Source organism: Sorex fumeus, unplaced genomic scaffold, assembly GCF_029834395.1.
Source record: "Sorex fumeus unplaced genomic scaffold, SorFum_2.1 ptg000006l, whole genome shotgun sequence".
NCBI classification, from domain to species: domain Eukaryota; kingdom Metazoa; phylum Chordata; class Mammalia; order Eulipotyphla; family Soricidae; genus Sorex; species Sorex fumeus.
The window spans coordinates 47712644-47729386 of NW_026606063.1; the positions used below are offsets into that span (position 1 = coordinate 47712644).

The 16743-nt window shown below is 39.6% G+C and overlaps 1 protein-coding gene across 1 annotated transcript in view; it reads left to right on the plus strand.

Moving 5' to 3' along the window:
* Window positions 1–16743, plus strand: part of WDPCP (WD repeat containing planar cell polarity effector) — a 377262-nt gene that overhangs the window by 151320 nt on the left and 209199 nt on the right. Inside the window, exon 10 of the mRNA XM_056127073.1 lies at window positions 6156–6765. Within this exon, the coding sequence (XP_055983048.1) occupies window positions 6156–6765 (610 nt within the window). The remainder of the gene's footprint in view (window positions 1–6155; window positions 6766–16743) is intronic.

Consider the following 16743-nt stretch of genomic DNA (forward strand, 5'->3'; position numbering starts at 1 on the left):
ATATAAACAAGTGCAAAAAGTAGTTTTACACTTGTATAATTTTTTTAATTTTTAGCTTTTGGGCCACACTCAGAGATGCTCAGGGCTTTCTCCTATCTCTGTGATCAGAAACCACTTCTGGCAAGATTCAAGAAATCATATGTGGTGCCCAGGACTAAACTTGAGTCAGCTACATGCAAGGCAGGTGCCTTCCCCCTCCCCCCACTACTATTTCTCTGGTCTCTGTATAATTTTTGTTTTGAGGAGATATTTTAGTTTGAATATAGTTTATTTTATATATATATATATATTTACATTTACAGACCACATTATTTTCAGTACAACTCAGTCAATCAAAGAATAAGCTTATTTGAAAGAAATTAGCTTCCTTGAGAATACTACCTTTCAAACTACCTTCCAAACTTCCTCATTCTTGGAGAGTTTTGTTGTCTATTATTTACTGCTTGTCAAAAATAGTTCAACACAAGTTTCTTTATTTTCCACCCCAGGGTTACTAATCTCACTTTTATTGAGTAATTTGATTATCTCTTAAGTCCCTCGACCTTTTCTCTCCCTTCCAACATGTTTAAGATACACAAATACAAGTCTTCTCATACTCTATTTGATCACACTGGAAGAACTGATATATTCATACCCAATTATTTAATTATATGTACTTTTAAAGTAGCTTGTAAAGATCCTGGCTTTTAGAGATAGACAGACCTGGATTCATGCTCCAGTTCTAGCACATAATAATTTTGGAACAGCTTATATTATCTCTCTGCCTTTCATTTTCTGTCTGTAGAATGTAGATTGTAATACCTAACTTTGGAGTAATAAAAATAGAAGATAGTTAGGTAAGAAAGTTATTGGTCCCACGTTTTTGTACTGCTTCTAACTGGTGGTATTCCTTTTCTGAAGGTTACACACTTTCAGTGATTTTTTTTTTGATCTTTAAATTTTTGTGGTTATAATTGCCATGGGCTGGAGCAATAGTACAGCGGGTAGGGTGTTTGCCTTGCAAGCGGCCAACATAGCCAACCCAAGTTCGATTCCTCCACCCCTCTCGGAGAGCCACCAAAAGTATCTCACCCACACGGCAAAACCTGGCAAACTACCCATGATGTATTCAATATGCCAAACACAGTAACAATTGTCACAATGGAGACATTACTGGGCCTGCTCGAGCAAGTCGATGAACAACGGGAGGACAGTGACAGTGATAATTGCCATGCAAAATATTTTCCTTTCATAGATGAATTTCAGCCATTTTAGAAGATGTCAGGTGAGCGTGATGACCATTAAAGATTTATGACACTGGCAGTGAAGAAAAAGATGTGCATTATAAAAGCTGGTTTTATTTCCCTTTGACTCTTCCCTCTTCATAAGACTGTAGAGCCTATTTGAGATAAATCTCATAAACTTTTGGAAATAAGGAAGCCCTGATCACTTCTCCCTCTACACTTCCCCTGACTTGACAGGACTGCTGTCTGGCTTCCCATCACACACATACTTTCACACTGGTGGTCTTTGTATGAGTAAAGATCCTATTCAAAATCACCTCACCTCTCAGCTTTCTGCCCTAAAGCTGTTTCTTCAGTGCTTCAAACTCTGAAAGTGTGATATTTCAACCATCATTATAGTTTTTTTTTTTAATTTATAGTTTCAAAAGATTATTGAGTGTCTGTTGCCAGCATAACTTCTGGCTGCCTACTTTAAGTACACAAAGAAGTATAAGATAGATGAGATAGTTTGTGTCTTTTCTAAGATTATAGTAATAGTGATGAATATGACCAAAATTTAGAAGTCAAAAAAGGTCAGATATCACAAGACTCATTGTCCAACTTAAAATATGGAAAGGGGTACTACACTGGGATCAAAGGAAGGAAGGAAAGATGTTGCCAGCTGGAAGGAATCCAGAAATTGGGATAGTCTGCTTTTTCGACAGTGAGTACAGTTAGTAGGCGAGACAGACTCTGTGGGTGAAGGGCGTGGATTTCAGGCAAAACACAAGTATGAAGTTAGCGAGCTGGGAAATTGCAAGACAGTTTTAGTTTGAACTCAAGGATGGACTAGTGTGGGGAGATTGTTGGAGTCAAACTACCACTTGCAAGTCAGTTCATGCTGCTCCTTTGCTTAGGATTTCTTTTCTCATTTAGAGAAAAAGTTAAAGCTTTCACAATGGCCCAAAGGCTGCTGTATAATCTGTGTCTTTCCCCCAATTCCCATTACTTCTTTATTTGCTTCCTTTTGTTTAGCTCTGCTGGGTTGTTGTTTTGGTTTGGTTGAGTTGGGTTTGTTTGTTTTTTAACTTGAATCAGGGCAAGAGGCCTACCTCCAGGTATTTGTTTTTCCTGCCTGGTTGCCTGGTATGCTCCTCTTGCAAAGGGCTTCTGGCTTATCTTTCACCTAAAGGGACTTACTGTTTCATCTCTGATATCCAGGACCAATGTCTAAAAATACCTTGTACTAAATAGCTTTAAGACATTAAATAGAGAGCAGGTCAGAAGAGAGTACAGTGGCATGCCTAGCATGCACCTATCTGGGGTTTGACTCGCAGCACCACGGGGTCCCTTCAGCACTAGTACGTGTAGGCCTGAAGGCCCCCAAGCTCCCTGGGTGGGGCCCTGAAGGACCTTAGCATTTCTGGGTGGTGTAGGCAATCCCTGGCACTACAAGCCCAGGAAGCATTGCACTGTCATGCCCTTGCATTGAATTCATGGCCTGGTTGGCCTAGAATAGGCTTTGAGGCTCTTTGAGTCTCTGAGCCCCTACCCTACCCCAAATGGAAAAATCAGAAAGGGAAAGGACCTGTACAGGGCTTTATATTCCAGACAAAGGAATCAATATTTAATTCATTAGTCAGTGGGCAACCTTTGAAAGATTTGAACAAAGGAGTAAAAGAAAAAAAAATTTATAGTATGGTTAAAATGCACAGGATAGACTTTTGAAAAATTTACATCAGTTCTTCATGCACCTCCCCCACCCCCACCCCACCCAGTTCATCACTACAGAACTCCTACAGTATTTTTTAAAATAACTTTGGGGTTTAGAACAGTGTGACTTCCAAGAAATTGCTAAAGTTGCTAAATTTCCTTCCTCTACTTTTCTCCCAGTTTGCCCCCTGATAGTATCTTATATTATTGCAGAATATTATCAGATCAGGAAAATGACACTGGTGTATCAGTTCAGTGCACCAGTGTCATTTTCCTGTCATTAAGGTACAGGCTTTAGTTGAATTTCATCAGACTTCACATGTATTTGCACCTGTGTGTGCATAATTCTATGAAATTTTATCACCTATGTAGAAATGTGCTTTTTTGACAGGTAAGACAGTGGGTTGGGCCACACCCAGCAGAGCTCAGTGCTTACTTATTCCTGTCTCTCTGCTCTGGAATCACTCCTAGTGGTTCTGGGGAACCATATGTGGTGCCAGAGATTGAAAAAGGGTCAGCCATATTTGAGTGCCTTCACCTCTGTATTCTCTCTCTCACCCAGAAATAGCTTTTGTTTCTACATCTGATTCTGGGCTTCTTGAGAAAGTGGCAGAATAACTGTTCAGTATCATTCTTCAAGTTCTTTGCCTCCCACATTGAAATTTCAATAAAATGAGAAGTGAATTATTATTTATTTTTCTATCTTGGTGTTTCTTGTGGCCTTTCTTATACAGATAGCCTTTTTTTTTTTCCTTTTTGGGTCACACCCGGCGATGCACAGGGGTTACTCCTGGCTCTGCACTCAGGAATTACCCCTGGCAGTGCTCGGGGGACCATATGGGATGCTGGGAATCGAACCTGGATCGGCCGCGTGCAAGGCAAGCGCCCTACCCGCTGTGCTATGGCTCCAGCGCCCCAGATAGCCTTTTTTTTAATCTCTAAAGGAGTGCAATTTATTTGATATTTTTCTACTTGACAATCCTTTATATTCTTTTCCATAGTAAAATTTAAATTTTAAAAACTATTAACAGTTTTATGAAGTGTTTTCTTTTGCCTAATTGTAATTGTGCTTTGGTAAGTAATCCATAATCTGGAAGAGTAGTAGGTGAGAAGATTAGCTTAAAATGTTTAAAGTTCTCCATGACATTGAAGCTAATGGTATCTTCAAAGATGCCATGCCACTGGCCGAGCAAGTGAAAACAGAGATAGATAAATGAGCCTATCTTAAACTATGAAGCTTCTGCACCTCAAAAGAAACAGTGACCAAAATACAAAGACAGTCTATAGAATGGGAAAGGATATTCGCCGAACACACATCTGACAAGGGGTTGATATCAAGGATATACAAAATACTGGTTGAACTCCACAAGAAGAAAACATCCAACCCTATCAAAAAATGGGGCAATGAAATGAACAGAAACTTTCTCAAAGAAGAAATCCAAATGGCAAAAAAGCACATGAGAAAATGCTCTACATCATTAATTATCAGGGAGATGCAGATCAAAACCACAATGAGATACCATCTCACACCTCAGAGATTGGCCCACATCCAAAAGAACAAAAGCAACCGATGCTGGCACAGATGTGGCGAGAAAGGGACACTCTTTCACTGTTGGTGGGAATGTCGACTGGTTCAGCCTTTCTGGAAAACAGTATGAACGATTCTCAAAAAATTAGAAATTGAGCTCCCATTTGATCCAGCAATACCACTCCTGGGAATATATCCCAGAGAGGCAAAAATGTATAGTCGAAGTGATATCTGCACTTGTTTGTTCATTGCAGCACTCTTTACAATAGCCAGAACCTGGAAGAAACCTGAATGCCCAAGAACAGATGACTGGTTAAAGAAACTTTGGTACATCTACACAATGGAGTACTATGTAGCTGTTAGAAAAGATGAAGTCATGAAATTTATATACAAGTGGTACAACATGGAAAGTATCATGCTAAGCGAAATGAGTCAGAAAGAGAGGGATAGACATAGAAAGATTGCATTCATCTGGGGAATATAAAGAAACAAAATATGAGATTGATACTCAAGAATAGCTGAGATCAACACCAGGAGGATTACTCCATAGCTCAGAGGCCAGCCAGGCATTCTAGGGGAAAGGGCAGCTCAGAGACGGGAGCACCAAATAAAGGGTGTTTGGAGGATCCTCCTAGGAGGGGAGATGCGTGTTGAAAGTAGACTATGGACTGAACATGTTTGCCACTCAAAGCCTCTTTTGCAGACCACAACACTCAAAAGGAGAGAGAGAACACAAGGGATTGCCCTGCCACAGAGGCAGGGTGAGATGGGAGGGATGGGGGTGGGAGGGATATTATCCATGGTGGTGGAAAATGGGCACTGGTGGAGGGATGGGTATTTGATCATTGTATAATCGAAACCCAAGCACAAAAAATCGTAAATCTACAACTGTACCTCGTGGTGTTTCACTAAAAATAATTTAAAAAATTAATAAAAAAAATATATATATATAAAAATATTTAAAGTTCTTTATTCACTCAAAAAAATAAACTTCTCTTTTAGATATCATGCTAACTATATATCCTTTACTAAAAGTCCACTTTATTAATTTAATATCTTATAGGACATATTATTCTTTTAACTTGTTTTTGTTGTTTTTGTTTGGGGGCATGCATACTCAGTGCTCAGGGATCACTCCTTGCAGGGCTTGAGGGAGCATATATGGTCCTGGGGATAGAACCCAGGTCAATCATGTGCAAGACAAGTGCCCTACTCACTGTGCTATCGCTCTAATTTGGGGGGGTTTTTTTTGGCTTTTTGGGTCACACCCGGTGATGCACAGGGGGTACTCCTGGCTATGCACTCAGGAACTACTTCTGGTGGTGCTCAGGGGGCCATTTGGGGTGCTGGGAATCAAACCCAGGTTGGCTGCATGCAAGGCAAATGCCCTACCTGTTGTGCTATCGCTCCAGTCCCTTGCTCTAATTTTTTTTAAACTTATTTGCAGACTTTCCAAAACAAAATGTCAAAGTTCTAATCAGAGTTTAATATCTGCCACTAGACTATCTATGTGTTATATTTATTTGGCTGTGTTCCATGTGATATATATGTATACATGCAGTATATGTTACATAATGTATTATGTTTTGTGCACACATATATCTGCATTGGTGATGCTCTTCAGGAGCGTGCTTTATTATATTCAAGCCTATTCTGATAACTGAAGGAAAAAAATAAAATCTATCTGAACTTATATGGTACATTTCTTACAGGTTCTGAGTTCTGTCCGCACAGAATGGGATCCAATGGATGTTTGCTTTGGCACCAAACACCCTTACCAAATCTTCACAGTTGAACACTCCATCAGTGCAGACAAAGAGTTCATGGCTGACAGCTGCATCTATGAATGTGTTTGGAACAAAATACGGTGTGTATCAGTCACCAGAATACCTCTAAGGTCAAAGGCCATTAGCTGCTGTAGGAGTGTTACAGAAGACAAACTGATTGTGGGCTGTGAAGATTCTTCAGTAATTCTTTATGAAACTCATCGTGGAGTGACTCTCTTAGCCCAAGCTGAACTTTTACCATCATTAATCAGCTGCCACCCAAGTGGCGCCATTCTGCTAGTTGGCAGCAATCAAGGGGAGCTGCAAATTTTTGATATGGCTCTATCCCCTATTAACATCCAGCTCTTGGCTGAAGACTGCTCACCCAGGGAGACTCTGCAATTCAATAAATTCTTTGATGCTTCCAGCAGTCTTGTTGAAATACAGTGGATAGCTCCTCAGGTTGTTTCACAGAAGTCTGAAAGAGGGGAAATCTGTGATCTTCTCTTCCTCAGATTTGCCAGAGGACCTTTGGGTGTACTTTTGTTTAAACTTGGTAAGTAAAGGAAGCTGGTGAGTAGGCAAATTGATTATGATTTTGTTATTATAATTAAGATAATTATTCCAAGAATAACTTTATTAGTTTCCTACTTGTCATTCCCTGAAATACCTTTCAAACATTTCATATAGTTTTCTTAAGAAGTCTTGTGGGTGATTTTTGAATGTCAAGGAACATTAGATATTGAATAATTTGAAATTACTTTGTTGTATTTTATGTTCACATTTGATATGATCAAAATTAATTTCTTATGTCTAAATTCCTTAAGAAATGGGTCCGTGAAAACTTAAAAAGCACTTATTACGAAGAAGTTTTGTGTTGTAGGAATGCTTTTTCTATTAAAATTAGATTATTGGGATTCTTTGCTTTCTAGATTGATTGTGTTAAGTGTTATTTTTTAAAGAAAGAAGATAGTATAATTTGCTAAATATATTTGTAATATGTATTTTGCTTTCCTTTTGGATAAACATATCAAAATGAATTCTCAATACAGGTTACTAATGATAGAATACTTTGAGAACTACATTGTTAAACAGTTTTTTTTCTTGTGTGAACATGTTGCTTTCTAGACACAGGCTATATAATGGGCCACTGTTGTTTAAGTGGTTCATCACTGACTAAAACATCCCTTCATGGTATATGACTGTATGCCCACTTCAACCAGGAAAGCTTAAAACAAAGTTTTATTATGAGAATTCATTTGCCTTTTGTAGTTTTGCATTATCATCAATACATTTTCTGTTCTTAAGATAACCTCATTTAAATTTTTCAGAAACTAATTTTACATAAGAACAGGAGAACTAAGTAGATTTTAAAAACCTCAGAGGATTTGACTCTGTGTTACAAAGCTAAGTTTTTGCTTCATCTAGTTGTCCTAAAACTAAATATATACAATAAATCTATTTTAATCTAGTGAAAATAACTTAATTCATTTGAATGATATAACATTATTCTATATTGTTTAATAAAATGCACAAAATTTATTCATAATGTTAATATTAAGTACTTTACATGAATGGACTCTCAACTATTAAAAAATAATTCAGTTCTGCTTCCCCATATATATGTTTAAAGTTGACTCCATACACAACACTTAGCTAAAGACATTTACTTTTGTTCAAACATGCATGTGTGATTCTGTGCATTCATTCTCTCTCTCTCTCTCTCTCTCTCTCTCTCTCTCTCTCTCTCTCTCTCTCTCTCTCTCTCCCACACACACACCCTCAGTCACATCCTCTAGATTGCCTAGTTACCTGTCAAACAGCAGGCTGTCTGCCCACATATACCTACCTTTCCTTCAGCTCTCCCAATGGGCCTACTCAAAACAGCTTTGCAAAAAGCACAGTTTTCTCTTCCTATCTCTAGCACATTTGCCTTTCTTACTAAAGTAAACAGGCTCTCAGTGTAGGGATTTAGAGGGCTTCCTGCTAATTGCCAGCTTGTAAACTTAATTGGACTGTCTCCCTGGGCGCTGTTCCTAAATCAATTAGGCAATGAGTTGGCTGTCACCTCTTTTTCCCAAGAAGGTCTCTTGGAAGAGAATTATCCAATAGAAGACAAGCATTCACATGAAAAGGTGATAACTTTTGTAACTAACATTCATCATTTAAATTTTATTTTCAATATAACTTTTTAAAAAGGGCTAAGAAATTTTGTCTTACTCTTTAAAAGATTTAAACATGGAGTTTCTCAGTTTCTCTTATTTTTAGTGTACTATAAGATTTTAATGTTCAAGTAATTCTTTTCCTCAGAAGAGTCGAATCCACAAAAATAGTAGATTCCAAATAATACTTTTTGTTTAAAAGAAAATGCTACTCAAAGAACAGACTTTAAAAGGATCTGCTACTAAATACATCCAAAAAATTTAATGTACTTCTTGAATTAACACAGTGATGTTTCTGGGCATCCATGTGGAATTTTTATGTATAATTCAAGTTACTGCATATATAAACAGGTAATTGCATGTACCGTTTCCCCATTAGGGAACATTTATTAGGTTCTTTTTTTTTTTTCAGTTGCTTGTTGTGCAAGCCTTTGGAAAATTTGACATGAAAGGTGTAGCTTGCAATTCAGAAGCTAAGACAGATCATAGTTTTAAATAGAATACTGTCATATGTAAACACTGCAGTAGTTGATGCCATTATGTTCAGATTCTTTTAAAGGCTAACTCTTAGTTTGGGTCAGTTTAGTCTTGGTAGAAGAAAAAGCCTTCTAAGATTGTGGCTTCTATTCTGGTTCCTTCTAATCATCATGCACATGTGTTGGGGATTAAAAGACCACCATACTATTATTAGAAGAGTATGAGAAACATCTTCCTCAGGAGGAATCTCAAAGTATCACCTTCCCAAAGCCTGATGTTATCAGAATTCCATTAGTTGCCAACTATTTCATATTTCACATATAAAGACTAAACCTCTGGGGCTGAAGAGATAGTAAAGTGGGTAGAGTGCTTGCCTTGTGTGTAGTTGACTCAGGTTGGATCCCTGAAATTCACTATGGTCCCTCAAGCACCACCAGGAGTGATCCCAGAGCACAGAACCAATAGTAACCCCTGAGCATTTCCAGGTGTGGCCCCAAAGCAAAACAGAACAACAACAATAAAAAGATGAAGATTGAATTTAAAAAGTAGAGGTCCTAGTGATACTGATATTATTTAGTTTTTCATTTTCATCAGAAACTTTTCTAATTTTCATGGCTCTTTTTAAGTGCAGATATCACCTCTGCCCTCTCAGCAGATGATTTTGTCCATTAGATTTACCTGCTTCTCACCACATACCCACTAGTTAACTGAATCACTTATGCCCATGTATCTTTCCTTATTATTTAGTGGAAAAGGTTCCCTTCTTTTCCAAGACTAGCACTACCACTATTTCCATTCTGCACCCCACATTCTCATCAATTACTTTGTCACCCTCCCCATATTCTTCTCTTAAATCTTGCTAATCAAGTGGCCCAAAGTCATGTTATTAAAAATTAAACTCTTTCTTAAAATTTTCTCCTTTTATTAATCAAATGTTTATCTATTATTAAATCTTCTAATTGAAATAATAGTTAACACTGATTTCTTTGCCGCTTCATTTTCCATTTTCTTTTCACAGCACACATTCTGGTTTCAGTTTTATCCCGGAATTGCTTTTAGAAAAGTGACCAGTGTCTCCCTACTTGAGATAGATAGATAGATAGATAGATAGATAGATAGATAGATAGATCTAATTAGATATATATTTCTGTTATGTTGCTTGATGATTTTTCAATAATTGATTGCTTAATTCTTCTACCATCATAAGAATCTCATTGTACTTGCCTTAACTGACCCCTGAAAGCAACTTTTTAAAAAAATTTTTTCCCTTTATTTTATTTTTTTTTAAAGTTGTAGATTTACAATTTTTTGTGCTTTGGTTTCGATTATACAATGATCAGATACCCATCCCTCCACCAGTGCCCATTTTCCACCACCATGGATAATATCCCTCCCACCCCCATCCCCCCATCCCCCCTGTCTCTGTGGCAGGGCAATCCCCTGTGTTCTCTCTCTACTTTTGGGTGTTGTGGTCTGCAAAAGAGGCATTGAGTGGCAAACATGTTCAGTCCATAGTCTACTTTCGACATGCATCTCCCCTCCTGGGAGGATCCTCCAAACATCTTTTATTTGGTGCTCCCTTCTCTATCTGAACTGCCCTTTCCTCTAGGATACCCGGCTGGCCTCTAAGTTATGGAGTAATCCTCCTGGTGCTGATCTCAGCTATTCTTGGGTATTAATCTCATACTTTGTTACTTTATATCCCCCAGATGAATGCAATCTTTCTATGTCTATCCCTCTCTTTCTGACTCATTTCGCTTAGCATGATACTTTCCATATTGTACCACTTGTATGTAAATTTCATGACTTCATCTTTTCTAACAGCTACATAGTACTCCATTGTGTAGATGTACCAAAGTTTCTTTAACCAGTCATCTGTTCTTGGGCATTCAGGTTTCTTCCAGTTTCTGGCTATTGTAAAGAGTGCTGCAATGAACAAACAAGTGCAGATGTCACTTCGACTATACATTTTTGCCTCTCTGGGATATATTCCCAGGAGTGGTATTGCTGGGTCAAATGGGAGCTCAATTTCTAATTTTTTGAGAATCATCCATACTGTTTTCCAGAAGGGCTGAACCAGTGGACATTCCCACCAGCAGTGAAGGAGTGTCCCTTTCTCACCACATCCACGCCAGCATCGGTTGCTTTTGTTCTTTTGCATGTGGGCCAGTCTCTGAGGTGTGAGATGGAATCTCATTGTGGTTTTGATCTGCATCTCCCTGATGATTAATGATGTAGAGCATTTTCTCATGTGCTTTTTTGCCATTCGGATTTCTTCTTTGAGAAAGTTTCTGTTCATTTCATTGCCCCATTTTTGGATGGGGTTGGATGTTTTCTTCTTGTGGAGTTCAACCAGTATTTTGTATATCCTGGATATCAACCCCTTGTCAGATGTGTATTTGGTGAATATCCTTTCCCATTCTGTAGACTGTCTTTGTATTTTGGTCACTGTTTCTTTGGAGGTGCAGAAGCTTCTTAGTTTAAGATAGTGCCATTTATCTCTCTCTGTTTTCACTTGCTCGGCCAGTGGCGTGGCATCTTTGAAGATACCATTAGCTTCAATATCATGGAGGGTTTTGCCAACTTTATCTTCAATGTACCTTATGGTTTCTGGTCTGATGTTGAGGTCTTTAATCCATTTTGATCTTACTTTTGTACATGGTGTTAGGCAGAGTTCTGAGCCTATTTTTTTGCATGTAGCCGTCCAGTGATGCCAACACAATTTATTAAAGAGGCTTTCCTTACTCCACTTCACATTACTTGCACCTTTATCAAAGATTAGATGAGCATATGATTGAGGGGAGATGTCAGTGTATTCAACCCTGTTCCATTGGTCTGCAGTTCTGCCTTTGTTCCAGTACCATGCTGTTTTAATTATTACTGCTTTGTAGTACAGTTTGAAGTTAGGGAGGTTGATTCCTCCCATATTCTTTTTCCCAAGAATTGCTTTAGCTATTCGTGGGGGCTTATTGTTCCATATAAATTTCAGGAGTGTTTGCTCCATTTCTTTGAAGAATGTCATGGGTATCCTTATAGGGATTGCATTGAATTTATACAATGCTTTCGGTAGTATTGCCATTTTGACAATGTTAAGTCTCCCGACCCATGAGCAGGGGATATCTTTCCATTTCCTCATGTCCTCTTTTATTTCCTGAAGTAGCGTTTTGTAGTTTTCTTTGTACAGGTCCTTGACTTCCTTAGTTAAGCTGATTCCTAGGTACTTGATTTTCTGGGGCACAATTGTGAACGGGATTGTTTTTTTCATGTTGCTTTATTCTCTCTCACTGTTTGCGTATAGGAAAGCCATGGACTTTTGGGTATTGATTTTATAACCTGCAACTTTACTATACGAGTCTATTGTTTCTAGGAGTTTTTTGGTGGAGGTTATTGGGTTCTCTAAGTAGAGTATCATATTATCTGCGAATAGTGAGAGCTTGATTTCTTCCTTTCCTACCTGAATGCCCTTAATATCTTTTCCCTGCCTAATCGCTATTGCAAGTACTTCCAGTACTATATTGAACAGCAGTGGAGAGAGTGGGCATCCCTGTCTCGTCCCTGATCTTAGAGGGAAGGCTCTCAGTTTTTCCCCATTGAGGATGATGCTTGCTGTAGGCTTGTGGTAGATGGCTTTAATTATGTTGAGGAAGGTCCCCTCTATACCCATTTTGGCTAGGGTTTTCATCATAAAGGGGTGCTGGATCATATCAAATGCTTTCTCTGCATCTATTGATATGATCATATGCTTTTTATCTTTTCTTTTGTTGATATGGTGGATTATGTTGATTGATTTCCGAATGTTAAACCATCCTTGCATCCCTGGGATGAATCCTACTTGGTCATGGTGTATGATCTTTTTGATGAGTTGTTGGATTCTATTTGCTAGTAGTTTGTTGAGGATCTTTGCATCTGTGTTCATCAGGGATATTGGCCTGTAATTCTCTTTCTTTGTGGTATCTCTGTCTGCTTTTGGTATCAGTGTGATATTTGCTTCGTAGAAACTGTTCAGAAGTGTTTTTGATATTTCAACTTCGTGGAAAAGCTTAAAGAGCATTGGAAGTAAGTCGTCTTTAAAGATTTGGTAGAATTCACTAGTGAATCCATCCGGGCCAGGACTTTTGTGCTTGGGGAGACTTTTTATTACCATTTCAATTTCCTTGATGGTGATAGGTCTGTTCAGGTATTCCAGGTCTTCTTGGTTCAGCCTTGGGAGTCTGTAGGAGTCTAGGAATTTATCCATTTCCTCGAGGTTTTGATGTTCCGTGGCATAAACCTTCTCAAAGTACTCCCTGAGGATCCTCTGAATTTCTGTGGTTTCTGTTGTAATGACCCCCTTTTCATTTCTGATTCGGTTTATTAGGGTTTTCTCTCTCCCTTTCTTTGTGAGTTTTGCTAGAGGCTTATCGATCTTGTTAATTTTCTCAAAGAACCAGCTTTTGTTTTCATTGATCTTTCGGATTGTTTTTTGGGTTTCCATCTCGTTAATCTCTGCTCTGAGTTTTATTATTTCCTTTCTCCTGTTCGGGTTGTGCTCCTTTTTTTGTTCCTTCTCCAAGCTCTTAAGCTGTGAGGTTAGGTTACTTATGTGTGCTCGCTCCTCCTTCCTGAGGAATGCTTGTAGAGCTATAAACTTTCCTCTTAACACAGCCTTTGCTGTGTCCCATAAGTTTTGGTAACTCGTGTTCTCATTTTCATTCGTTTCTAGGAATCTTTTGATTTCCTCTTTGATTTCCTGTCTAATCCACTCGTTGTTCAATAGTGCGCTGTTTAATTTCCAGGTGTTTGATTTAGTTTTCTGTTTTTGTGTGTGATTTACTTCTAATTTCAGCGCATTATGGCCTGAGAAGATTGTTGATACAATCTCTACCTTCTTAATTTTATGGAGGCATGTTTTGTGGCTCAGCATGTGGTCTATCTTGGAGAATGTTCCATGTACGCTTGAGAAGAATGTGTATTCAGCTTTTTGTGGATGAAGTGTCCTGTATATATCTACTAAGTCCCTTTCTTCCATTGTTTCCCTCAAATGAAGTATGTCCTTGCTAAGCTTGAGTCTGGTTGATCTATCAAGAGGTGACAAAGCAGTGTTGAAGTCTCCCACTAGTATTGTGTTGCTATTGATGTCTTTTTCCAAATCTATGAGTAGTTGTTTTAAGTACTTTGCTGGTCTCTCATTAGGTGCATATACATTTATTATTGTAAGTTCTTCCTGTTGTACAGATCGTTTGATCAGTAAGAAATGGCCTTCACTGTCTCTTATGACCTTCCTCACTCTGAAATCGATGTGGTCTGATATAAGGATGGCTACCTCAGCTTTTTTATGGGAGCTGTTTGCCTGTACTATTGTTTTCCAGCCTTTGACTCTGAGTCTGTGTTTGCTTTGACTATTGAGATGCGTTTCTTGCAGGCAGCAGAATGTTGGGTTCAATTTTCTAATCCATCCTGCCACTCTATGTCTTTTAATTGGTGCGTTTAGCCCATTGACATTGAGAGAGATTATTGTTCTGGGATTTTGTCCCATTGTTCTGTTAAAATTTGGTGTATTTGAGGGGCCTTTCTTGCCTTAAAGTAGCCCATTTAGTTGTTCTTGTAACCATGGTTTTGAGTCTATGAAGTTCCTGAGCTGTTGTTTGTCTGTGAAACTGTGTGTTGTTCCTTCTATTATGAATGAGAGTCTTGCTGGGAAAAGTATTTTTGGGGAGGCATTTATTTCATTGAGTTTTTTCACTATGTCCCACCACTGTTTTCGGGCCATGAGGGTTTCATCAGAAAAATCAGCTGTGAATTTTAAGGATGCTCCTTTGTAAGAGATTTCTTTCTTCGATCTTGCTGCTTTCAGAATTTTGCCTCTGTCTAAGGTTTTGGTCATTTTGATCAGAATGTGTCTTGGGGTATTTTTATTCGGATTTCTTCTAGCTGGTACCCTTTGGGCCTCCTGAATGTGATCACAAGTTTTCTTCAGCTCTGGAAACGTTGTAGCAATGATGTCTTTGACAGTTTCTTCTTCATCAAGGTTTTCTTCCTGTACCTCTGGGACTCCAATAATTCTTATGTTACCCCTTTTGGCTTCATCCCGATCTTCTCTTGCCATCTGTTCCCGAATTGTGAGTCTCTTTTCCATTTTCTGCTCTTTTCTGGAGAGTCTCTGAACTTCATCTTCGAGCTCACTGATTCTGTTCTCAGCAGCTGTTACTCTGCTGCTGAGGCCTTCCACTGAGCTTTTCAATTCGCCTACGAGATTTTTCAGGTCTGACATTTCTGATTGCATTTTCCTCATTTCTGCCTTCAGATCCTCTTGTCTTCTATTGGCATTGCTTTCCATTGTTTCTTTTAATTCCCTAAGCATCCTAAGTAGCTCCCTTCTGAATTCCTTGTCAGAGAGGTTGTCTAACACTATAGTACTGTTGGTGTCATCTGGGCTAGACTCTTCAATATGAAAGTTTGGTGGGCTTTTGCGTTGCTTTACCATTGTGAGAGGTGTGGTTTAGTCCTTCACGTTCACTGGTACTATTCTGCTTGATATGCAGTGTGAGTTAAGATAGGCTTATGAGTTATCGGCTACTGTATTTCTAGTGGCTGAGCTAAAATAGAGAAGTTTCCACCTAAGAAGGTAGCTTATGGTTCCTATGGCATACGTAGTGGGAAAATATTTTGCAGCGGCATCAGCGGCCGCGGCTCCGGAAAGAGTCCCTGGTACTGGGCGAGGAGTTGGGAACGTCTCCTGTTTGGAATTGGAGCCATTCAGCTTTGTTGCCCAGAGCTGGGCCTCTGTGCCCGTCCCACGCAGCTCAGGGGTTGAAAACCGGCTTTCTAGGGGCTGGTTCTAGCTGCGCATGCCCAGAGAGGGTCCCAGGCCCTTGGGGGCGGGCTGTACCTGTTTGGAATTGGAGCCGTTCAGCTTTGTTGCCCAGAGCTGGGCCTCTGTGCCCATCCCACGCAGCTCAGGGGTTGAAAACTGGCTTTCTAGGGGCTGGTTCTAGCTGCGCATGCCCAGAGAGGGTCCCAGGCCCTTGGGGGCGGGCTGTACCTGTTTGGAATTGGAGCCGTTCAGCTTTGTTGCCCAGAGCTGGGCCTCTGTGCCCATCCCACGCAGCTCAGGGGTTGAAAACTGGCTTTCTAGGGGCTGGTTCTAGCTGCGCATGCCCAGAGAGGGTCCCAGGCCCTTGGGGGTGGGCTGTACCTGTTTGGAATTGGAGCCGTTCAGCTTTGTTGCCCTGAGCTGGGCCTCTGTGCCCGTCCCACGCAGCTCAGGGGTTGAAAACCGGCTTTCTAGGGGCTGGTTCTAGCTGCGCATGCCCAGAGAGGGTCCCAGGCTCTTGGGGGCGGGCTGTACCTGTTTGGAATTGGAGCCGTTCAGCTTTGTTGCCCAGAGCTGGGCCTCTGTGCCCGTCCCACGCAGCTCAGGGGTTGAAAACCGGCTTTCTAGGGGCTGGATCTAGCTGCGCATGCCCAGAGAGGGTCCCAGGCCCTTGGGGGTGGGCTGTACCTGTTTGGAATTGGAGCCGTTAAGCTTTGTTGCCCAGAGCTGGGCCTCTGTGCCCGTCCCACGCAGCTCAGGGGTTGAAAACCGGAAAGCAACTTTTAATCACTTCTTTGATGTAATAAAAAGTTGACACTCTTAGGTTTCCATATTTTTAATTTTAATTTTATTTTCATAAAGTTATTTATAATAATTGATTATATTCAGTATTTCAACATTAATCCAACCACAATTACACCTTCCCACCACCATTATTTTGAATTTCCCCACCACCATCAAACCTGTTCCACGGGTAAATGGTAAATAATTTATTTTGTATTTCTTTTTATGAAAAGTATGAGATGTTGTGTGGCGATGAAAGCATCCGAACGCTCCTAAGTTTCTAAAATGTTAGGAGAAATTTAAATTTCACTTCTAGAAT